This window comes from Mobula hypostoma, chromosome 6 (assembly GCF_963921235.1).
Source record: "Mobula hypostoma chromosome 6, sMobHyp1.1, whole genome shotgun sequence".
NCBI classification, from domain to species: domain Eukaryota; kingdom Metazoa; phylum Chordata; class Chondrichthyes; order Myliobatiformes; family Myliobatidae; genus Mobula; species Mobula hypostoma.
In genome coordinates this window covers 152642197-152666678 of record NC_086102.1, presented here as the reverse complement: position 1 = coordinate 152666678, position 24482 = coordinate 152642197, and the positions used below count along the sequence as shown (strand labels likewise).

The 24482-nt window shown below is 39.6% G+C and overlaps 1 protein-coding gene across 3 annotated transcripts in view; it reads left to right on the top strand.

Moving 5' to 3' along the window:
* Nucleotides 1-24482, top strand: part of pms1 (PMS1 homolog 1, mismatch repair system component) — a 108387-nt gene that overhangs the window by 19495 nt on the left and 64410 nt on the right. For all 3 annotated transcript variants that reach the window (XM_063051996.1, XM_063051994.1, XM_063051997.1), the window contains exon 5: nt 7513-7676. In XM_063051996.1, coding sequence (XP_062908066.1) covers nt 7513-7676 — 164 coding nt within the window. The remainder of the gene's footprint in view (nt 1-7512; nt 7677-24482) is intronic.

Sequence of the window (24482 nt, the reverse complement as noted above, 5' to 3'; positions counted from 1 at the left end):
GGTAACGAAGTCTCAACATTAGAGATAAAAAGCAATATATCATCAGCGTAAAGCAAGATTTTGTGAGTAATACCTCTCCTTAAAATACCACAGTTATCATTAAATTCTCGAAAAGCAATGGCAAGGGGTTATAAAGCTAAATCAAAGAGCGAAGGACTCAACGGACAACCTTGTCGAGTTCCGCAGTGAAGTTTAAATGGTTTGGAATTTTGAAAATTAGTAAGAACCCGAGCAGAAGATGATAGATAAAGTAATCCATTGAATAAAATCTAGTCTAAAATTAAATTCTTCTAAGGTTTTAAATAAATAATTCCATTCAACCTGATCGAAGGCCTTCTCAGCATCTAAGGATATCACACATTCCGATGTCTCTGGAGAAGGAGAGTAAATAACATTTAATACACAGCGTACATTAAAATAGGAATGTCAGTTTTTAATAAATCCAGTCTGATCATCAGAGATAATAGAAGGTAGGATATTTTCAATCCTACGAGCCAGAACTTTAGAAAGGATTTTAGTATCAACACTGAGTAATGAAATTGGTCTATATGAAGAGCATTCAGTTGGGTCCTTGTTCTTTTTTAGGATAAGTGAAATAGAAGCTTCATAGAAAGATTGAGGCAAACTACCCAATTTGAAAGAATCCAAAAAGACTAAGTGTAACTGCGGTATAATTAATGAGGAAAAAGCCTTCTAAAATTCTCTAGAAAATCCATCTGGTCCCGGAGCCTTCCCTGAGTGTAATGAACGTATAGCCTCGGCAATTTCCTCATAAGAAATGGGTTGATCCATCTGTTTGCAATTATCTACAGAAAGTGTAGGAAGATTTAATTGATCTAGAGAATTATTCATTACAATACTATCTTTAAGGGAATCAGAACTATAAAGTTTAGAATAAAATTCTCCAAAGGTATAATTTATTTCAGAGTGATCAGTTGTCCTATCACCTTTAGTTTTACAAATTTCTTTAATTTGTCGTTTAAATACAGGAGTTTTTAATTGATTGGCCAATACTTTGCCTGATTTATCTCCATGAATGTAAAATTGAGTTTTATCTTTAAGAAATTGAGTTTCAATTGGATATGTTAACAGAAGATCATATTTAGTTTGAACTTCAACACGTCTTTTATATAAAACAGGATCTGGAGCTATAGCATATTTTTGATCTAATTGTTTCAATTGATTGGCTGATTCAGTTCTTTCTTTATTAGCTTTATTCTTAACACTTGCAGTACAAGAAATAATTTGTCTTCTAATATAGGCCTTGAAAGTATCCCATACAATAAGATTAGAAGTCTCTTCCTTTTGATTCTCTTCAGAAAAACAAAACAATATGCCTCTCTAGAAATTTTAAAAATTCCTTATCAGACAACAAAGTTGTATTAAAACACCAAAATCTGTTTGTTTGAGGAAGACCAGGGAGATTTAAACATAGAAATACAGGAGCATGATCTGAGACAGCGATCTCTTTATATTCACAGGAACGAACTGATGGAGTCATTTGACTATCGATAAAAAAAGTAATCAATCCTGGAATATGTATGATGGACATGGGGAAAAAAACAAGTATTCCCTATCTAAAGGAAGTAAAAAATGCCAAACATCAACAATACCACACTTCAATAAAAAAAGATTGAATAAACAAAGCTGATTTATTAAGAGACACTGGTTTAGAAGATGACCAGTCTAAAACTGGGTCTAGCCGACAGTTAAAATCTCCTACCGTCACCAGAGAATAAAGACTCAGATCTGGTAAAAATTTTTTAAAAATGCTCAAAAGAATCCTGGATCATCTACATTTGGGGCATACACATTGGCAAATACTATTAATTTATTATCTAGTTTTCCTGAAACTATAACAAAACGTCCATTGGTATCCGCCACTACTTTATGTTGGACAAAGTGTATTATCTATAAGAATCAAAACTCCTCTAGATTTGGCCTGAAAAGAAGAATGAAAACGAAGTCCATTCCAGCGGCTAAGAAACCGTAAATGATCACATTTGCGTATGTGAGTTTCTTGTAAGAGAATACTAGAGACCTTAAATTTCTTAATATAAGCAAAAATCTTATTACATTTAACAGGGTGATTTAACCCTTTCATGTTAAAACTGAGTAAATTAATAGTTTGATCCATTTTTAATATTATTTAAAGGAAGGGTTAAAATGTAAGTTAAAATCAACCCATAAACCTTGGGAAATGGATACCAAGCAACAAGTTAGCTAAAAATTCAAAAAGAGCTTCTGAGAGAAAAAAAATTCCCCCGCCCACCTCCCAAAGAAAGAAGGCAGACCAATAGAAAGTTGGCATCTACAACTATGGACAACCCCCAAAAAACCTGGTGATCGCTCCAATTAGTTTCAAGGTTATTTATATTCCAACCTAGACAAAACAATATCCAAACAAGAAAATCAATTCTCTTATATCAAAAATACAGTATTAAAAAATACAAAAGGAAATTAGTTACAAAGGCTTACCAAAAGTAGAAGATGCAATTAATCATACAGAAAGACATTAAACATTAATCTTGTATCTTCATGAAAAAACAGACTAAGCAGTTAGCCTTCAAATTTAAAAATTCTTTGTGCTTCAGCATTCAAACAAAACCATTCGAAGGATCCATCTTTAATGAGATTCTGAGTCAAACTGGGTAGCCAGAGGACGGCTTGAAAACCTTGTTAAAAAAAAATGCAACAAAGCTTGTCTAAATTTAGTACCTTCCTGCATAATCTCAAATGAATAATCTTCGAGAATCTTAATATTCCAACCTATAACCAATCATGCCCCTCTGACGGGATCTGCAAATTAGAAGTTTCTCATTTAATCTTGTGCCTTCATGTAAAGACAAATTAAACAGCTAGCCTTCAGATTTTAAAAAACTTTGTGCTTCAACAGTCGAATGAAACCATTGGAAAGATCCATTTTTAAGTGTGATTCTGAGTCGGGCTGGGTAGCGAAGGGAAGGCTTGAAACCTTTGTTAAAAAACATGGACATAACTTCTTTGAACTTAGCACGATTCTGCATAACCTCAGGCGAGTAATCTTCGACAATTCTCATCTTACGACCATTATGGTCAATCATGCCTCTTCGGCGAGATTCGCGAATTAACAGTTCCTTTGTTTTAAATTCATGAAAACAGTTTATTACTGATCTTGGTCTATCTCACTTAGGTCTAAACACGGGAGGTCTGTGATCTCGATTAATCATAGGCAAAGATGTCAAAATTTCCGGAAATAATTCTTGCAAAAAAGTTCGCAAAAAATTCCATAGGATGATTACCTTTGATTAATTCTTCGAGACCCAGAACCCGTAGGTTGTTTCTTCTACTTCTATTTTCTAGGTTGATCATCTTCTGTCTTAACTTTTCGTTGGACTTAGATTGCTTTTCACAAAGCTTTTGCAATTGACCCACTTCCGTTTCTAGAGACGGCAAAATTGCTTCATTAGTTTTTATATGTTTATCATGTTCATTAAGAGTTTGTTGAATAGAATCCAATTTACCATCTATTTGTTTAAATTCAGAACTGAATTGTTGAAACTCCTCAGAGATTTCTCGTGTGTGACTTTGCAGCAAATCCATAATAGAATCCAAAGAAGCAGGGAGATCATCCTTTTTAGTACCTCTGACCCTCCTTCCAGTCATAATGAAAGAATATCACACTTAAAAAGGAAGTTTCAAGACAGGTTGGAAATAGCAAGATAATTAGAGTTGGAGCAACGGCAGATTGCTGTTACTCCATCAGCCACCACCCGGAAAATCCAGCCAGGTTGATCCAATACTGGCATAAATATCATCATCACTATGTGCTGTGTTGTGTGGCATGGGTGATCATGGTCTTCCATCTGATGACCGTGATTGTTCTTGGCAAATTTCTACAGAAGTGGTTTGCCATTGCCTTCTTCTGGGCAGTGTCTTTATAAGATCTCTCCTAAGTTACAGAGAAAGTTTGAAAAAGTTGAGTCTTTATTCTTTGGAGCGTAGCTGGATGAGGGGGGACTTGATAGAGGTATTTAAAATTATGAGGGGGATAGATAGAGTTGACGTGGATAGGCTTTTTCCATTGAGAGTGGGGTAGATTCAAACAAGAGGACGTGAGTTGAGAGTTAAAGGTCAAAAGTTTAGGGGTAGCATGAGGGAGAACATCTTTAATCAGAGAGTGGTAGCTGTGTGGAATGAGCTTCCAGCAGAAGTGGTTGAGGCAGGTTTGATGTTGTCATTTAAAATTAAATTGGATAGCTATATGGACAGGAAAGGAATGGAGGGTTATGGGCTGATTACAGGTCGGTGGGACTAGGTGAGAGTAAGAGTTCGGCACGGACTGGAAGGGCTGAGATGGCCTGTTTCCATGCTGTAATTGTTATATGGTTATATAAGATGGGTGAGCTTAGCCATCATCGATACTCTTCAGAGATTGTCTGTCTGGCATCAGTAGTTGCACAACCTGGACTTGAGATATGCAGTAGTTGCTCATATGACCATCCACCACCTGCTCCTGTGGTTTCACGTGACTCTGATTAGGGGGCTAAGCTGGTGCTATACCTTGCCCGTGGGTGAGCTGCAAGCAAGCAGAGGGAAGGAATGCCTTACACCTCCTTTGGTAGAGAGGTTTCTCCACCCTGCCATCCAGACATAAATTAAAAGAGCATTAACTATTCTAAAGGAATTGAAAGGTGACATGGCAGTCGTATGCACAAGAATTTAGTAGCTAAATTATAATAGAATTAACAGGCTAGTTACTCTTCAACGTCTGTGCATTCACTCTTTTGGATGCTGAACCCTGGAATTTTTAAACATTTCTATTTGGTCTTATGTTGCTGCTTTCATTTTGTGTGGTACTTGGTTGAAGATCATCCGTCTGTTTCAGCCATGTTGCCACTTCCCATTTTGATCACTAGATGGAGTCTCTCAAAGTCTAGAACAGTAGTTCTCAAAGTAGGCAATGTCACCGCCCCCCCCCCACATGGTGGGAGTTTCTAAGGAGAAGGCAGGGGGTGATCAGTAGTAAGGAAGGGTAGCTGAGGGATTACAGGCTTAATTTAAGGAATTACTTGCTCTAAGCATTTGATCCTCAGTGCCTCATAACTGATTACAGTGATCATGTAATTACATCATCTCTTGCTAACCCACTGCGGTGTTAGGTAGTGTGATTCCCATACTCCAATCACACAGTGACACAATTCCTGTGAACTAGGGTATGGCGAGTCATCTTTATCACATTTCTCTAGCCCACAGCCCAAATGAGAAAATCACTACCCCACGCTATGTGCCTTCAGGTAGAGAGTCAGGCTTTGCCTCAGATATGATGATGTGATAACTTTCCCTTTTATTGATCGCAGGACTTCAGATTGGACTTAAACAATAGGCGGTTTACTACGGGTGTTAATCCATAACAAAAGTGGCAGAAGCAGACCAAATAAAAAAATAAATGTGGACATTACAGTGTGGAATGTCTGATAATATGGATTTATACCAGCACCAAACAGCCAACAACAACCAATGTGTTTGTTATGTGAAACAGTTCCTTTACAAATGAGGCAATGACACCATCCAGGCTCCTTGAACATTTAAGGAGAACACACTCTGGTAAAGCAAACAAGAACTTGGCTTATTTTCAGTCACTTCGTGAAAACTTTCAGAAATGAAAAACACTTCAAAAGATGTTTGCCAACACTTCCAAACAAAACAGTGATGGTTTCTGTGCTTCGTACAGCATTTCATTGATCATTACTTTATCTGGAAAGCCCCATACGATTGGTGAAATACTGATTCTGCCAGCAGTAAAGGAGGGTCTGAGTATGGTTTTGCATAAGTCACCAGGCCAAATAATTCAAGTGATTCCGCTCAGCAACAACTCAGACAAATAAGGTCTGAGAATGTGGAAGACACATTTTGCAACATACTTGAAACAACAGAATTTGCTCTGCAATTGGATGAATCATTTTTCTAGGCAATGAATCTTTGCTTCTTGTTCACTTCATAAAAGATGAAAGCATGGTTGGAGAGTTGTTATTTGCAAGGGGACTAGAAACAGATTTGAACGGGGAGTCAATATTTCGGACATGCAATTTTTCAAAGAGAAGGACATTCTGTTCACCAACATTTTTGCTTGTGTAATAGATGGGACACTATCAATGACAGGATTGTGTAATTCATAGACAACGTTTTGTTGCAAAAAAACCCAAGTGATCTGCTACGCAAATCATTAAATACTGTTTTAAGAGCAGTAAGTAAAGTCAACTCCCACATTCTCAATTCTTAACTATTTCGAAAGTTTTGTTTTGAGAATGATGAGCAGTTTGAGTGCTTGTTGTTGCACACAAAACTCAGAAAGTTCTCAAAAGGGAACTATTATTATGTATTGCATTGTACTGCTGTCACAATAACAGCAAATTTCATGACATGTGCCGGTGATATTAAACCTGATTCTGATTCTTGGTAGAGGTTGACTGCATGTACAACCTTTACCAAAGTGGCACCTATAGACTTCACATTAAAATTGTTCTTCAGCACTGTGTATGTCATTTGGAACCCCAAGCCATCACATAGCCCCCCAAAAACCATGTGACTGAGGCCTGTTTCATGCTGTGGTTTCTATTTATGGTTGACGTTAGGGAGCTGGTAATATTTTTTTACAGCTAGATGCAAAAGGTTGGAGGAACTCAGCAAGTCAGAAAGCATTTATGGTGGAAATGGACAGTCAACATTTTGTGTTGAAACTCTTCAACTAGTCTAGGGGTTCCCAACCTATTTTATGCCATAGACCCCTACCATTAACCGGGGGGGGGGGGGGAGGTCTATGGAACCAATTGCCTATTTCCCTCTGTAGATGTGCTGGATCTGCTGAGTTCCGCCAGCATTTTGCATGTTGCTCTAGATTCCAGTATCTGCAGTCTCTTGTTCCATTAGTATTTTTGACTTTTTAAAGTAGGTCTCCCAAAAATGGTGTAAATTATATTTTTTGTATGTTAGGAATTGACTGTTTCAAAATTGCATTTCCTTTTCAAGAATTCATTTCACAGTCATTTCTACTTGCTTCTTCTCAATGAACTCATAGATGTCAGCCTGGCTTGCTTTTGACAAATCTATGCTCTCTGTCCTTAGCTGGCCCACTTATTTCCACTGCTTATTAATTTTATTTAGTACTATGGCCAGTTGGAAGTTTGTTTACCACTGCTAGTTCTGATGTCATGTCAGCTTATTTCATTTTCTCCCTTTTCAGCAAATGTGTTACCTTCACGGCGCCTCAGTCTTGAATGATATTTAATATCACAAGATAATGGGGAGTATTTCTATTAGCTCCCTTTGTTACTTCTGTCAGAATGTAGGCCCTCAATTTGTTAATGAATTGTAAATCAGATTATGCTCCTCAATACATGTACTTGCTATACTCGAAAGGAAAACATACTGAAGGGTTCAAGTCATTTGAAATGTTTTAATAATTAATATCCTTTTGTTGCCTTTTCCTCACTTTTCTCTCTTGCTAATTTCAATTTATTGTCGCATCCCTAGGAACGACTGTGACTGTACTCAAACTTTTTAAGAATATCCCTGTGAGAAAGCAGTTTTACTCAACTGTCAAAAAATGCAAAGATGAGCTGAAAAAAGTTCATGACCTCCTAATGGCATATGGCATAATAAAACCAGATGTTCGGATTATTTTCACACACAATAAGGTAGGAAGAATATTTTATATTTTAAAATGACTGATGAGCTTTAGTTATTTGGCTCTATTATGGCAATTTTTGAAACTCAAGTTTTCAATTTCCTTTTTTTTTAAAGTTCCCCCATTTTGTTTTCCTTCCCTTGAAAAAACCAGTTGGTTGATGCTTGAAATCTTACTGCATAGTCAGGATTGTGTGTAGGGTGCTGTTTGTGTTCCACTCAACTAAGGGTAAAGGAACACGAGAGCATTTAGGTATTTCATTCCTAGATAGTACTGGGATCTCGTCCAAACAAGCAAGTTGAGAACATGTTTGCTAAATAAGAAATTTCATTCTACAATTTTGCCCTATTTGTTTTTCACAAATTCTTTGATCTCAAGACGCACTACATTTTAGAAGATACTTACTTGAACATTCTGCGATTAAATCATGTTCTCTTTATAAATTAAATACATGTATTTTAAACATCTACATTAATTTAAATCTGTGTGTAATTTAAATGAGTCCTTTCAGTTTCTTGGGTGCCCACAGTGTTTCCGACTTCAGTAATTTAATTTACAGATGCTAATTTATGCATTGGTTCTGGTGCCAGTTTGGATCTCTTGTCTGCCTGATTCAACTCCCTTGTAATTTCACACATCTTCCCAGTCATCTTTGATGACTTGAATTGGTGCCCAGAAAAGCTATAATCTATGATTGAAGCCAGATCAGTAGGTACCTTTTCCTCATTGGTGCTAAATCTTCCCATTGTCACTTACGTATTATTTGGTGGATAAACAGAATAGGTATATCGATGGTAACTCACGAGGATTGGTGTGTGTGTGTATGTGTGTGTGGTATTAGATCTTCATCATTTAAACATAACAGCCCATAGCAGCCATATTGACATGACTTCACAAGCTCTCTACCTATATTATACTTAATTTAAGGCGGAGGTTGCCAGATTCCTGATTGGCCAGGTCATGAAGGGATACGGGGAGAAGCCAAGAGATTGGGGCTGAGAAGAAAAATGGATCATCCATAACGGAGCTTGGCGGAGCAGACTCAATGGGCCAGATGGCCTAATTCTACTTCTATTGCTTATGGTCTTATTATTGTTATGCACTGATTGAAAAATGTCTGTTAGTTGTTTGCCCTAATGTATAGTATATAACAATTCCCCAGATATTCAAGAAGCCATCTACTTGTTTGTATTTCTGAGCTTACATGACTGATTATACATATTCAGCTCTGTATTATACTGTTATGTTTATCTGTGGAGGACATAAAGTTTTTGTTTGAATTGCTTTGCTTTGTCCTTCTTGGCTAGTTTGCTATTGAAGATGCTTTTGAAGTGCATATTTGGTTGGGTTTTCATGGCACATCCCCAAACGATGGGTTATGATTGAGAACATTAGAATCACATTAGCTGTCTTTTTTTGAAAGTCCAGTTAGACATAATGTTTTCATCAAATTGAAGCTCAGCGAGTACTTTGTTTTGGTGGGCTGAATGGTTGCCTTCATTGGTACTTACACTGGTGAGTACTGTGATATCATGGCTAGCAGACAATGGTCCATCCTCTATACTTCTGAATAAGAGCGTGATACAAATTTGTTGGCGTAACTTCCCACATTTGGACTATTGAAGTTTCCTTTTCTCCTGGGCAGGAAAACATATCATGTGGGTTAAAAACAAATCTGTTGCTTTTTTCAAAGTTGCTGTTGTCTGTTATTCCATTGTGTTAGAAAGTATTGTTTCTCTTCAGCACTATTTGAGGCTGTTTGAGGGCTGCAGCAGGTGAAAAATGGTGGCCATGTGATTGGTTGCCCTACTCTCATGATTTGTAACATCATCTAACACCAAGGCTGCCACCTCAACACCCCACCAAGCAGATTGGTGAAGATCAGTGATGCATTACAAGATCTTCCGAAACTTAATTGGCATTCAGAAGCAAAAAGTTTTTTTTAAAAACTATCTGTAGAAAGAGAAGCAGAGTTAGCATTCCATGTTGTTTATCTGACACTTGAGATGGGAAAAGTAAGAAAACAGTTGTGTTTTAAGTTGCAGAGAACCAGTGGGGGTTAGGGGGAACAACACATGCAGCAGTGGAGAGAGCAAAGGACATGTCTGAATTAGGATTCAGGCTACGGGAATCCAGATGACACAGATGGCTTTAGTATCAACTGGAAGAGAGATTTAGAGGCCTTTCAATTATTTCTGTCTGGTGATAGAATAGAGAGGGATAAAGAGAATGGAGGGAAGGATAAGTAATATTAGCATCATTAGATATAAACATCATCAGTTGCTAGAAATCAAAAATAAAAGCGAATCCTGGCAATATTCAGCAGGTCAGGCAGTATCTGGAAGAGACTGTCATCATTCAGATAACAGGTTTTGGTATGTGTTGGAGTGGCAGATGAGCTCAGACAGGAATGCAGTGGACACTGTTGCTTAGGTGGTAATAAGCAGTCCTGTGATGGCATCAATGTGTGGTCTGAAGTCCACTCAGGTACCAATGTAACACCAAAATAGCAGACAGTTTGGTTCATTTTCCCCAGGGGCTTGGATTCTATCATGGATAAAGCAGTGGCTGACTGGCAGCAGACAAACAGTGGGAATAAAAGGAACCTTTTCTGGCTGGCTGGCTGCCGGTGACTGGTGGTGTTCCACAGGGATCTGTGTTGGGACCAATTCTTTTTACGTTATATGTCAATGGCTTGGATGATGGAATTAATGGCTTTGTTGCAAAGTTTGCAGACGATATGAAGATAGGTGAAGGAGCAGGTGGTTTGAGGAAGTAGAGGGGCTACAGAAGGACTGAAACAGATGTGGAGAATAGGGAAAGGAATGGCAGATAGAACAGTGTCAGGAGGTGTATGGTCATGCATTTTGGTAGAAGAAGTGAAGGGTTGACTATTTTCTAGATGGAGAGAAACAGAAAAAATGAGGCGCAAAAGGACTTAGGAGTCCTTTTGCAGGATTCCCTAAAGGTTAATTTGTAGGTTGAGTCTGGTGAGGAAGGAAAATGTGATGTTAGCATTCATTTCAAGAGGACTAGAATATAAAAGCAAGGATGTAATGTTGAAACTTTATAAAGTGGCCTTGGAGTATTATGAGCAGGTTTGAGCCCCTTATCTTAGAAAGGATGTGTTGAAACTGGATTAAAAGGAGGTTCACAAAAAATGATTCCAGGATTGAATGGCTTGTCCTATCTGGGCCTGTGTTCATTAGAATTTGTAAGAATGAGGGGTGACCTGATTGAAACCTATTGAATGGTGAAAGAACTCGATAGAGTGGATGTGGAGAAGATGTTTCCTATGTTGGGGGAGTCTAAGACCAGAGGATATGGGGAGTCTTTTTAGAACGGACATGAGGAGGAATTTCTTTAGCCAGGGTGTGGTGAATCTGTGAAATTCTTTGCCACAGGCAGCAGTGAAGAACAAGCCTTTATGTGCATTTAAGGCAGAGGTTGACAGATTTTTGATTGTTCAAGGCATGAAGGAATACAGCGGTGTGGGGGGGGGGATGTGGGAGAGGTAGGAGATTGGGGCTGAGAGGAAAAATGGATCAGCCATGATGAAATGGCAGAGCAGACTTGATGGGCCAAATAGCCTAATTCTGCTCCTGTGTCGTATGTCTTATGGAAACAGAATTTGTGCTGGAAACTAAATTTTTTAGGATTCCAAAAATAAATTTATGCTTACCTGAATATGGACATGGGAGACTGGTCTGACTGGGAGATAGTGGAGAGATTAGGGATGGTAGTGGTGAGGCAAAGTTGTGTGTTACCAGTATACAGTGGGGAGCTGGATCTTGGTTTTTAGATGATGTTGCCAGGTAGTTGAGAATTACAGAAGAATTGGGGAGGGATTCTTGCGGGATACCAGAGATAATGGTGGGGCTTCAGGAAAGTAAGCCCATTACAGAAGTTTCTTTCGAGTGACTGGAAAGATGAGAATGGAACCAGATGAGTGGTCCCACATAACAGGGGATACGTGGAGAGCAGCTGGTGTTGAGATGGTGGGTTTAAGGATTGCAGAGAGATCAGGAAGCCTGAAGGAAGGATAGATTACTTTGATTTGGATGGTTCAGTGAAAAATAGATGTGCGAGCAGGGAGTTATATGTGGGTTAAAAAATTTTCGAATGGTCATCAGGAGATCAGAGAGGAAACTGCAAGCTCAGGAATAGAAGAAAACTGTAGAATGAGTAAAACCAAGACAAGAAGATTATCTTATTTTGGGAACTCCTCATACTTACCATACTTACTATTAGAGGTGAGGACAGAGCAGAGAAGAAAGGGCTTAAAGTTCATGGGTATACAGCCGCCAGAATCCAGGTTCATCTTTGCATTCTAGGATAATCTTTGGATTTCATGGCAACTCCATGATCCCTCTTTTCTGCCTCTCTTAAAATATTTTTAAAAACTCATCAACAATGCAGACAATTCTTTGATCCTCCTGTAGAGCAGCTCTCTTTATTCTTATTCTATAAAATCTTCTGCTGGAACATTAAGATTTCTGTTAGTGAACCCAGTGTTGCTGGACGACCAGCTTGGAAAGCTTCGGGGCTTGATTTGTGTTACAAATAAACAGTGTAATTCCCTGGTTCATATTTTTACTGTTATGCTGTAGTATTTCATTTAGCAGTTCTGGAAGAGTAGTATGTTCTGCTTTCAGCTTGTTTGGTTATTGTTGAAGATAGGAGATGAGGACTGAGGAGAAATGTGTGACATCCAATTCGGATGGTCAAATTAGGGGAGGTTTCTCTGGTGAGGGGCACTAAGGTTGGGCTTGGGGCTTTTGTTCGGCGGGAGATGGAGAAAACCGGTCGTAGGATACGATCCGGTGGGATACCCGTTTGTTTGAGATGGATTTGGAGCAGCGTTTGGAAGATGGTGTGCGCTTTCGCGTTGACCGAGGGCCTGGCACGTGAGTGACAGAGAAGTTCAAGATGAGCGCCAACTTGTGCACGTTTGACTGTTTAATTAGAATGGGTCCTTTTCTTTTTGTTATTCTTTATTAACCCTTTAGTTAAGTTAAGATTCATAAATATTTTATAACTAACAGGGTAGCAAATTACACAGCATCCACACGAACAGGGGTTTGGGGTGGGACGAACCCATCTCAATCTCACAAATTTGGCAGGACATGAGAGTCTGTTGCCTAGACTTGCGCAGCCAAGGAAACTAGGGTGTTTCAACTGCTTTCACAGTTAGCCCTAGAACAAGGGCAGCCTTTTTGCTGGAGTAAGATATTGGGTTAAATAATGTGCTAACCTTCCTCAAGCCAGAATCGGGTTTAATATTGCTGGCATAAGTTATGAAATTTGTTGCTTTGCGGCAGAAATATAGTGCAATATATAATTAAAAAGCTATAAACTACAGTATGAAATATATACATTTAAATAGTAGTGCAGAAAGAGAAAAATATAGGGGCCGTGGACAATTCTGATTTGATGGAGAATGGACGTGAAAGCACAGAGGAACATCTGGAGAAATTTCTGAAACGCCCGTTAGCTGCTGTCGTTACTGTGTGGTTGTGAATCTTTCGGAGGGTAGGCCTCAAAATCCCCGGCCTTGCCTGCTTTTGGCGACCGAGAAGGAGGTCGAATCATTCGGACAGAGATGGTGCTCAGTACTCGGTGTTGGAGAGCTGATCAGAGCTCGAAGTTTTTGGATGACTCAGAGTCAGAGTGTGGTCGGCATGGCAGGGAGAGTTTTTCTTCCTTCTCCCGTCTGCGTGAGATGTGGGACATTTGAGAAACTTTGAAATTTACTGTGCTCACGGACTTCTTCATCAAGTTATGGTATTGTTACACTGTTTGTAACTATATGTTATAATTATGTGGTTTTGTTAGTTTTTTCAGTCTTGGTTTGTCCTGCGTTTTGTGATATCACACCGGAGGAAATAATGTATCACTTCTTAATGCATGCATTACTAAATGACAATAAAAGAGGACTACGTGTCTTCATAATCATATAGTGAGGAAGTGTACGTGAATTCATTGTCTGTTCAGAAACCTGATGATGGCAGGGAAGAAGCTGTTCCTAAAATGTTGAGTGTGTGTATTCATAGAATAGTACAGCACAGTACAGGCCCTTTGACCCACAGTGTTGTGCCGACCCTCAAACCCTGCCTCCCATATAAGCCCCGACCTTAAATTCCTCTATATACCTGTCTAGTAGTCTCTTAAACTTCACTAGTGTATCTGCTTCCACCACTGACTCAGGCAGTGCATTCCACACACCAACCACTCTCTGAGTAAAAAACCTTCCTCTAATATCCCCCTTGAACTTCCCACCCCTTACCTTAAAGCCATGTCCTCTTGTATTGAGCAGTGGTGCCCTGGGGAAGAGGCGCTGGCTTTCCACTCTATCTATTCCTCTTATTATCTTGTACACCTCTATCATGTCTCCTCTCATCCTCCTTCTCTCCAAAGAGTAAAGCCCTAGCTCCTGTACCACCTTCTTGATAACAGCAATGAGAGGAGGGCATATCCTCGATGATGGGGGTTCTTTATGATAGATCCTGCTTTATTTGAGGCATCGCCTTTTGAGGATGTCCTTGGTGCTGGGGAGGCGAGTGCCCACAATGGAGCTGGCTGAGTTTGCAGCTTTTTCCTAACCTGTGCAGAGGACCTTCCATACCAGACGGTGATGCAACCATTTAGAATGCTCTCCACGGTACACCTGTAGAAACTTGCGGGTGTCTTTGGTGACATACCATATCTCTTCACACTCCTAATGAAATATAACCACTGTCATGCCTCCTTTGTAATTACATCATTATGTTAGGCTCAGGATAGATCTTCAGAGATGTTGACACCCAGGAACTTGAAACTGCTCACTCTTTCCACTGCTGTTCCCTCAACCTCCCCTTTCTACAATCCACAATCAATTCCTGGTCTTATTGGTGTTGAGTACAAGGTGGCTGTTGCAACACCACTCAACCAGCTGATCTGTCTCACTTCTGTATGCCTCCTCGTCATCATTTGAAATTCTTCCAGCATTAATTGTGTCATTGGCAAATTTATAGATGGTGTTTGAGCTGTGCCTTGCCACATTAGTCATGGGTGGAGAAGAGCAGTGGATTAAGCACGCATCCTCGAGGTCAGCGAGGAGATGTTATTTCTGATCCATGCTGACTGTTGTCTCCTAATGAGGAAGTCAAGAATCTAGTTGCAGAGGGAGGTACAGAAGCCCAGGTTTTGGAGCTGCTTGTTGAGGATATGATGGCATTGAACACTAAGCTGTAATCAGTAAACAGCAGCCTGCCCAGGCGGTGCAAGGCAGAGTAGAGAGACAGAGAGATTAAATCTGCTTCAGACATATTGTGGCTTTAGGCAAATTGCAGGGAGTCCAGCTCCCTGCTTAGGCGAGAGCTGATACAGGACACAACCAACCGCTCAATGCATTTTATCAGAGTGGATGTGAGTGCAACTGGACAATTCGGAGCAAGAAGGCTGCGAGTGAACGGCTGATTTTTCGGGGCGAAGGGAGTTTTTTACTACTCGGGCTAAAAGAGAGGCGAGACTGTGCAAGCATGTGATGTCAGTCAGTAGCGCGCGAAAGGTTTAAAAAGGTGACCGCTGTATCGAGCGGGCAGCGGAGTGAGAGGCAGCAGAGTGATAGGGCTTTGGCTCAACGGGCTGAGGCATTAATGGGACGAGGCGAGGTAGGTTTACCAGTGTTAATTGCGGAAAGGAGGTAGTATGAGTGTGAGGCCAGTTTTCTGTACTCTGTGTCAGATGTGGGGGGTCCTGGACTCTCCCAGTCTCCCAGCCTCCCGGAAGGCCATATCTGCACCAGGTGTGTCGAGCTGCAGCTCCTGAGAGACCGAGTTAGGGAAATGGAGATGCAGCTTGATGACCTTCACCTGGTCAGGGAAAGTGAGGAGGTGATAGAGAGGAGTTATAGGCAGGTTGTCACACCGGCACCAAGGGAGACAGACAAGTGGGTCACAGTCAGGAAGGGGAAGGGGATGAGTCAGGTACGACAATAAGTACTCCTTAGGAGAGCCAGAAGGGGCATGAGAAGGACTTGGCGGGCAGAATTAAGGAAAACCCCAAGGCATTCTACAAGTATGTGAAGAGCAGGAGGATAAGATGTGAAAGAATAGGACCTATGAAGTGTGACAGTGGGAAAGTGTGTATGGAACCGGAGGAAATAGCAGAGGTACTTAATGATTACTTTACTTCAGTATTCACTATGGAAAAGAATCTTGGTGATTGTAGTGATGACTTTCAGCAGACTGAAAAGCTTGAGCATGTAGATACTAAGAAAGAGGATGTGCTGGAGCTTTTGGAAAGCATCAATTTGGATAAGTCACTGGGACTGGATGAGATGTGCCCCAGGCCTCCCTGTGCCTCCCTGTGGGAGGCGAGGGAAGAGATTGCTGAGCCTCTGGCGATGATCTTTGCATCATCAATAGGGATGGGAGAGGTTCCGGAGGATTGGAGGGTTGCGAATGTTGTTCCTTTATTCAAGAAAGGGAGTAGAGATAGCCCAGGAAATTATAGACCAGTGACTCTTACCTCAGTGGTTGGTAAGTTGATGGAGAAGATCCCGTGAGGCAGGATTTATGAACATTTGGAGAGGTATAATATGATTAGGAGCAGTCAGCATGGCTTTGTCAAGGGCAGGTCGTGCCTTACGAGCCTGATTGAATTTTTTGAGGATGTGACAAAACACGTTGATGAAGGAAGAGCAGTAGATGTAGTGTATATGGATTTCGGCAAGGCATTTGATAAGGTACCCCATGCAAGGCTTATTGAGAAAGTAAAGAGGCATGGGATCCAAGGAGACATTGCTTTGTGGATCCAGAACTGGCTTGCCCACAGAAGGCAAAGAGTGGTTGTAGACAGATCATATTCTGCAAGGAGGTTGGTCACCAGTGGAGTGCCTCAGGGATCTGTTCTGGGACCCTTACTCTTTGTGATTTTTATAAATGACCTGGATGAGGAAGTGGAGGGATGGGTTAGTAAGTTTGCTGATGACACAAAGGTTGGAGGTGTTGTGGATAGTGTGGAGGGCTGTCAGAGGATACAGTGGGACATTGATAGGATGCAAGACTGGGCTGAGAAATGGCAGATAGGGTCCAAGTACATAGGACGCTCAAAGCAACTGCGCAGATTGACTCTGTGGTTAAGAAGGTGTACGGTGTATTGGCCTTCATCAATTATGGAAGTGAATTTAGAAGCCGAGAGGTAATGTTGCAGCTATATAGGACCCTGGTCAGACCCCACTTGGACTACTGTGCTCGGTTCTGGTCACCTCTCTATAGGAAGGATGTGGAAGCCATAGAAAGGGTGCAGAGGAGATTTACAAGGATATTGTCTGGATTGGGGAGCATGCCTTATGAGAATAGGTTGAGTGAACTCGGCCTTTTTTCCTTGGAGCGACGGAGGATGAGAGGTGACCTGATAGAGGTGTATAAGATGATGAGAGGCATTGAACGTGTGGATAGTGGCATATTCATTCAGATTCGAGTATGAATCTCTGAATATTGTCCAGTTCACCGGTCTGCAAGCAGTCCTCTGCCTCCCTTGATCATACCTTCGTGATCCTCACCACTGGTGCTGTGGTCCTCGATCTCTACCTGTTTTCAGGAGGTGGCCTGATAGAGTTTTGACACTAGTGGCCGCGCCCTGCCTGGATGCAGTAAGTTTGACTGAGATGGCCATCCTCACCTTCCTTCCACTTGATACCAATAAAATTGAAAGTCAAGAAAACACCAAGAGAATTGTGAGAAGTGGGGGCACGGCAAGGAAAGGAATGAGGTAAAAACAGAAGCTTATTGTCATGGGCATACATACTCAGGGTATAAGTGCATGAAAATTGGCTTTTGCAGCAGCAGCACAGTACATTACAAGCATTGTAAGCGTAAGTTAAACTTATCATAAATTATATGAGACTTACACAATTAAAAAAATAACATAATGTTTGTTTAAGTTAAGGGAAATAGTCTGAGGTAGTGTAAGGGTCTTTTGGGTCAAGTCTAGAACCTGATGGCATTGGGGAAGGTTTGTTGTTGGCTCTTTAAGGCCCCTGAACCTCCTACCTGAGGGCAGCAATGAGAACAGGGCATGGTCTGAAAGGTGTAGGTCCTTGGTGATAGCTGTTTCCTTCTGAGACATCTCCTCTTGTAGATGTGTTCAATGGTGGGGAGAGCTGTACCTGTAACAGAGCTGCTTGAGTCCACCACACTCTGTAGCCTCTTGTGTTCCTGTGAATTGCACTGAATGGGATATGTGATAAGAAGATATTTGAAACACTTGACCATCCAGTCATGACTTTTTATTAATCTAATTCTGGAGAGTCAGCATGTCACTAATTAGAACTTTATAGAAACACTACTAGTGTTTTCGTAATTTGTCAAGGCACTTCTTTCAGCAGGGTAGAAACCTCCTTCCTCCCCCCCCCCAACTAGAGTCACAATGCAATTAAATAAAATGTTGTCAAGAAAGAATGGTTTGTGCTCTCTGAGCAAGAATTTAGAACAGATATTTAAAGAGCTTTTCAACTAGTTTATGCTCAATTTCCATTCATAAATCACTGTCTTCAGTTTGTTGACATTCCATACAGATCATTTCTTGAAGCAGTTAATCTATTTCTGACAACACATTTTTAAGGAGTTCTGCTGCCAAGAGATTGTTAAAATGCCTAAATATATTTTTTGTTACCAGCAAAGCAATGGAAGAAAAACTTGGCTTTTTCATAAATCTGTCTTCTTAGACTTGATAAATTTATTCTGTTCTGGCATTTTAAAAACAAATGTAGGTGCAATAGATTAATATTTATTCATTGCTTTGCACAAAAGAAATCAGTGCCAGAAACAGAAATCTTTAGAATCCTAAGCACTCAGTCTGCACTGGACTGATATTGCAGAGAGGCACCGGGTCCAGTGTTGGGCTATTGAAGGCGAATCCAGTCCCATAGCTGTAGACATGATTGGAACCTGAGCAGGGTCAACTTAGGTTCGAATGAGGGGGACCGGAGAAGAAGAAGAATAAGTGACACCTGTTCTGTGGTATGAAATGAGGAAGAACAATTTGGGTTTGTGCTATGGTCAAGGAGAGGAGAATTGGGGAAGCACAGTTGGGACCTTTGCTGTGGTGGAAATGGGGAGTGAATGGAAGGAGAAGATATCAGAGTACATTTTGGCAAGGCTGGTGAACAGCTCAGTGGCAATGACAGGAATGATGGATTTAGTTATTGGTGACCTTGAAGTCACTAGTCCAGGAGAATCAGAGGCTTGAGACCATTGAAGAACTTTTCTTGTTGGCATTGTAGATTGGAGATGTTGCTCAGGGCCCAGACCTTGGATTGTAGGAGAGAAGGAGTGGACGGTTGGGGGGAGAGAAGGGGTGAGGGCAGAGGAGAATGATAAGAGACTGCTAAGGTACTTACCTTACTGAAGTCTGCATTTGAACATTTTAGTCGTAGAATGGTACAGAGTGGAAACAGGTGCTCTGGCCCAACTTGTTAATGCTCTAAACCTTTCCTATCCATGTACCTATCGAAATACCTTTTCAACCTTGTAATTCTGAAAGCTCCTTCGGTATACCCACCTCTCTCTGAAGGATATGAACAATGGGAATCACCCAAAATGGAGATTATTTTGTTTCACTCTGTAAAGATCTGATTTGGTTTTTTTTTGCATGAAAAAATAGGCATTAAGTGATGTGATTTCAAAGGATATATCAAAATTCTATATCACAAGCCCCTCTACTTGATGATGATTGTTCTGCCTTCTATACTATCCCTCATCCTTATCTTCCTAAAAAATTATGTCTGTGTCACATTGGGCAATCACTTCTACTATGGGCCTGCACCAACTTGAAAGTAAGGGCAAAAACACCACACAACTGAAAAGAATAAGAATGAGGTAAATCCAGAGGGAACAATGTAAAAGGCAACAAATTTGAATTCTAAAAGCTTAAAAATTATGGTAGGAATGTTCCACAAACAAGCTTAGTGGTTCCTGGAACAGAGTGGGACAGAGCTCAGTCAGTCTTGCTTTCAATCCATTGTGGATCAAAGCAGGAGTAAGCATGTGCATATTTGCAATTAATAGAGAAGAGTACGTAATTCAAATATAATTGAAGTAAATTGGAAAACAAAATTTAGACAAGCAGAAAAAGTATCTGGTCAGAGTGGCAAAAACACAGTTTGGATGAAATTCAAAATTCCTGGTACTTTTTACAGGAGGATCATCCTAAGATTGAGAAACCTAATGAAATGTTTATCCTTATAGTGAGGAATGAATTCAGAACCCAGTCCTGGAGCTAAATTAATGATGTAACTAATCTGTTACCTAACTATGACTATTATCACAATATTTTACAACCTATGCAACAGCTCTCATTGATAGAACATCCTTTGCTGGCATAAGATTTGCAGGATTCCTCACAGGAACATTACAAGGATAAATGATCAACTTTATTTTCCATATACATTTGCATTATTTAGAATTTGTTGTGTGTTTGACAGGGTGCGACGTGCAGCAAGAAACAACATACAACAATTATAAAGAACTATATTAAAAATGATGTTTAGAGGTTATAGATATAGAGTAAAACATGCATAAATACCAGCATGTATTTACAGTGTAAACAGGATTGTAAAAAGTAGTTTAAAGTGTTTATGGTGAAGTAACGTGACAGGGATAATAGACAGAGGTGTAGGGGTGGGCTAACTAGAAGGGTTGATCAGATTAACTGGCTGGGGGAAGAAATTTTTGAGTGAAGTTTAAAATGAAGCTTTTGTTGGAATAGTCCTTTAGCACTTTCCTGAGGAAGCTTTTGGAAAAGGCAGCTTGCAAGGTGGGTAGTGTCCACCATGATTTTCCTGCTTTTGTTGCTCCTTTGTCCTGGACACCTGCAAGTCTTGCAGTGCTGGTATTCTGCAGCCAGTGATCTTTCCAGCATTCAAGAGGTAGATTCTGAGCCGCTTAGAAAGATATTTGAGCATGTGACCTAATGTTTAATGAGTGCCTGAAAGAAGGAAAGAGAGGTGGAGTAGTGAAAGGGAATTCCAGATTTTGTGGGCTTAGCAGCCAAGAGTGTGGGTTAAATTTAAGGTTGTTGAAGAGGCCGGAATTTGATAGCTCAGTTGTTGTGCAATTGGTTGTTGACATAGGGCTGGTGGAAAATTTGAAAAACAAGGATGAAAATTTTAAAGTCAAGATGTTCCTTAACTAGAGCCATTGTAGGACCACAGGCACAGGGGTAACGGGTGAACAGGGTCTGGATGCAGGCTGTGAACAACTTTAAATTTGCATATGGTCGGGTTTGTCAGAGTAGTCACATCTAGAGGTTTTCTACGTTTAAAAAGAAGTCATAGATGAGAGTCTCAGTGGATGATGAGCTGAGGCAAGGCCCAAATCTTGATATGCTACAAAAAAAAAGGCAGTTTTATTGATGATGAGGTGCGGCGTGAAAGTTAATTCAGGCAAGTATGATACCAGAGTTGTGGATAGTGTGGTTTCAGATGTTATTATAGTGCAAGATGAAGATTGGTTGCTGGAGAACAGAACTTGTAATGCAAACTGAAGATGGTGTCTGCGTTTTTTTTTTCTGTTACTTAATTTGGAGGAAGTTTTCAGTCCTCTATTAGAGTAGCCTGAGACTTGGGGATGGGACAGAAAAGAGAGGTAGTGCTTTGTTCCTAAATTCACAAAATTTATTTTATATACTTTGGGTGTGCCACTGAATTCTAAAGATTAATTTATCTAAATAAGAACCAGCATCTTATTAATTCATGTTTTTCTGTGAAATTTCACTGAAATACTGTAGGTGGCAGCAATACTTCAGTGCAATTACTTTTGTGAATTGGAAAACTTTTTTCTAAGAAACTTGCTGGAAACTTAAAAAAACAAGCGGTTATCAATTAATACATTGTCCAAGTAATCAGATTTCTCTCGTTTAGACCAGAACAGAATACTTTTGGCATATTTTATTCAAAACTATGAAAACTGTAAGTGTAAGACAAAGCAAAATTTTGCAAATGATGGCAATCTAAAATAAAAGCAAAATTCTTGAAGTACCCATGAAAGGAAGCAGTGTAAGATCATTGCCTATAAACATTAACTCAGTTTCTCTCTGCTCAGATGCTGGCTGGTATGCAAAGTATTATTAGCATTTTTTCACTTCTTGTACATTTACATCATTGAATTATAAAATTTTAACTTGTTAGTTAGCATGTGTGGAATCTTAGATGCATTCCATCTAAGATTGGAATGCCGAAGAAGTTCAGTTGACAGCATGTCAAATCTGCTCACGTGAATGATGTTTCTCCCCAATGGATTGGTGGGTCTTTATTACTGAAAAACTGTGGAAGTTGCTTGCATAAATAATTGTATTTAAGGGAAAATTAGATAACCATATGAGAGAAAGCAGTACATGAATATGCTGACAGGTTGAAATCACAGTGTGTTGAAGCTTGTATGGACTGTAAACCGAAACTGATACCATATAGGCTACATGTCATGTTTCCGTGTTGTAAATTTAGTGTAATCATGTATATATGAAGAAAAGTAATCAATACTATTTGCGGTTATTATTTGAAATTAATTGTAGGATGTATTCTGTTCATTTGTTTTCGTCTGCAGTATTGCACAATCTTGGATTGTTTGATTAATTTGTTAAATTGCCAGAGCAGTATGCTTCCAGAAGTGAAAGCCACTTTAGTGTCTAGTCAAGCATTCCAAGAGCATGTGCTGTTCTCCACTCAAGTCACATGGGGAGATCACTACTAAGTTACACTGTTCTGTTAGTGGTACTGAGAAAGCAAAGTGAGAACATCTTTACAGCGATGTTGCTAAAAGTAGACCGACTTCTCTTATAAATTGGATGCATATTCCAAAACGGAACATTCAAGAACCTTAGGTTAATGAACGAAAGAACAATTACCAATGCCGTTCTTGAAGTCTCCATCAACATCAACCTTTTGAGTTGTATTTTTTAACTTCTTTCTTCATAAGAAACTCAAGTTTTCATGAAATAAAATTGATCTGCTAACTTGAAGGTTGTTTTTCATACAGTGTGCTGATAATGAAAAACAACAAAAATCTGTAATGAGCATAAAGTCAACAAACACTTATAATGGCCAGTTGCAAGCATTAGAAACAAATTGATCTTGGTGAGAAATAAATCATTAATTCTAACATAGTGACACTGCACAAGTATCCACTGGTAGTAAGTGCTGTTTGAGGTAAGTTTCAAATGATTCTCTGAAACACTGGTAATATGCTTTACCCTTCATCTTATGAATGTACAAAATATTTTAAAAACACCAACACTTTCGTGGAATTTTCTCTAGAGATTAGAGAGAGAATATTAATACAGTGAACGTTTAATTAGAAATCCTTATTTCATACCAAAGCTGTCATTCAGTAGCCCTAGTCAGATCTTGTTTCATGTGTTTTGATGATCAGGTTTCAAAGTTGCAAATTAATATTTGGATCATTGTCAAACTAAATCCAATGATTTCCACTGATTTATCTTTTAACAAAGTTACTCCCTTTGTGGCTGTGCTTCGTGTACGGGTGCACACGTGCGGTTTTTTTACATTTGTGTTGCAGAATCTGATTAATATCATTTGAGTGAGCCAGGAGTAAGGCTCACTTCATAACATTAAGTATGGTTTCCACAGAGAAACTGCAATTCAGGATTACCTGTACATTTCTTTTGGTGCATTCCAAGGCAAGATAGTTCTACCATGAACTATATTGTTCCAGAGGTTACTGTTTTGAGTAAATTTATTAAAATCTAGCATAGAATGTTAATTTTCCCTTCCCTTTATGCATGGATGTAATTTGAACAATCAAATAGTTCTACTGTGTGTCTTACCTTGCAAATATTTTGGGAAGGTGAATGAAGAACGAGAAGGACAGCGCTTAGTTTTGTAAAAGTTCCTGAAAGTCCCAGTTTACACTGTAATTCAAAGTCTGCATTGCGCCAGTAACCTAATGCTGATATCCTGGATAATTAGAATATGGTTTCATATCAAAACTATTTACTTGTGCTTTCCGGTTCTGTTTTCCTCAATAGAGACCCATACACTGAGTGAATGTCATGTGATCCAGGGTGGTATGTAAATGTCACAGTGTATGAATGACATTATTCCTTTTAGTCCAGGCATTACAGACTGTCATAATACTGTTTATATTGCAATAGGCAGAGAATGTGCAAGGACTGCTTTTATTTTAAAATCTGAGGAACCTTCTGAGTAAACTGTTGTTGAATTTTTAAGTATATTTTAAGTTATTTGAGCTGTATTATTGAAGTGCTATTTTTATTTCCTGAAGTCCAAATGACTCAGTAAATATATCAGATGAATACATGATATCGTATAATGAAACTGTATACACAAGGCCAATTTAACTATATGTAGAGTGAAGGGCAATATTTTTATGATTTGCCTTAGATGTTTGGAGCATAAGATGCAATGATTTAATATTCATAATGCACATAGTTCACAATCAAAATACAGTAAAACTCCATTAATGCAGCCCACTCAATAGATTTTAATTCATGTTTATGTAAAGACTTTATGTGGTAGAATAATACATTTTCTAGTCAATGCAATAAATTTAAAGAGACTTGTTGGAAAGAGAAGCAAGTGAGTTTAAAGAGAGTGCAGAAAAAGGGCCCCAGTGAGTGGAAGGGCAGGTGGGAATTGGGCCCCAGTGAGTGGAAGAAGAGGTGGGAATTGGGCCCCAGTGAGTGGAAGAAGGAGTGGGAATTGGGCCCCAGTGAGTGGAAGAAGAAGTGGGAATTGGGCCCCAGTGAGTGGAAGAAGAGGTGGGAACTGGGGCCCTAGTGAGTGGAAGAAGAG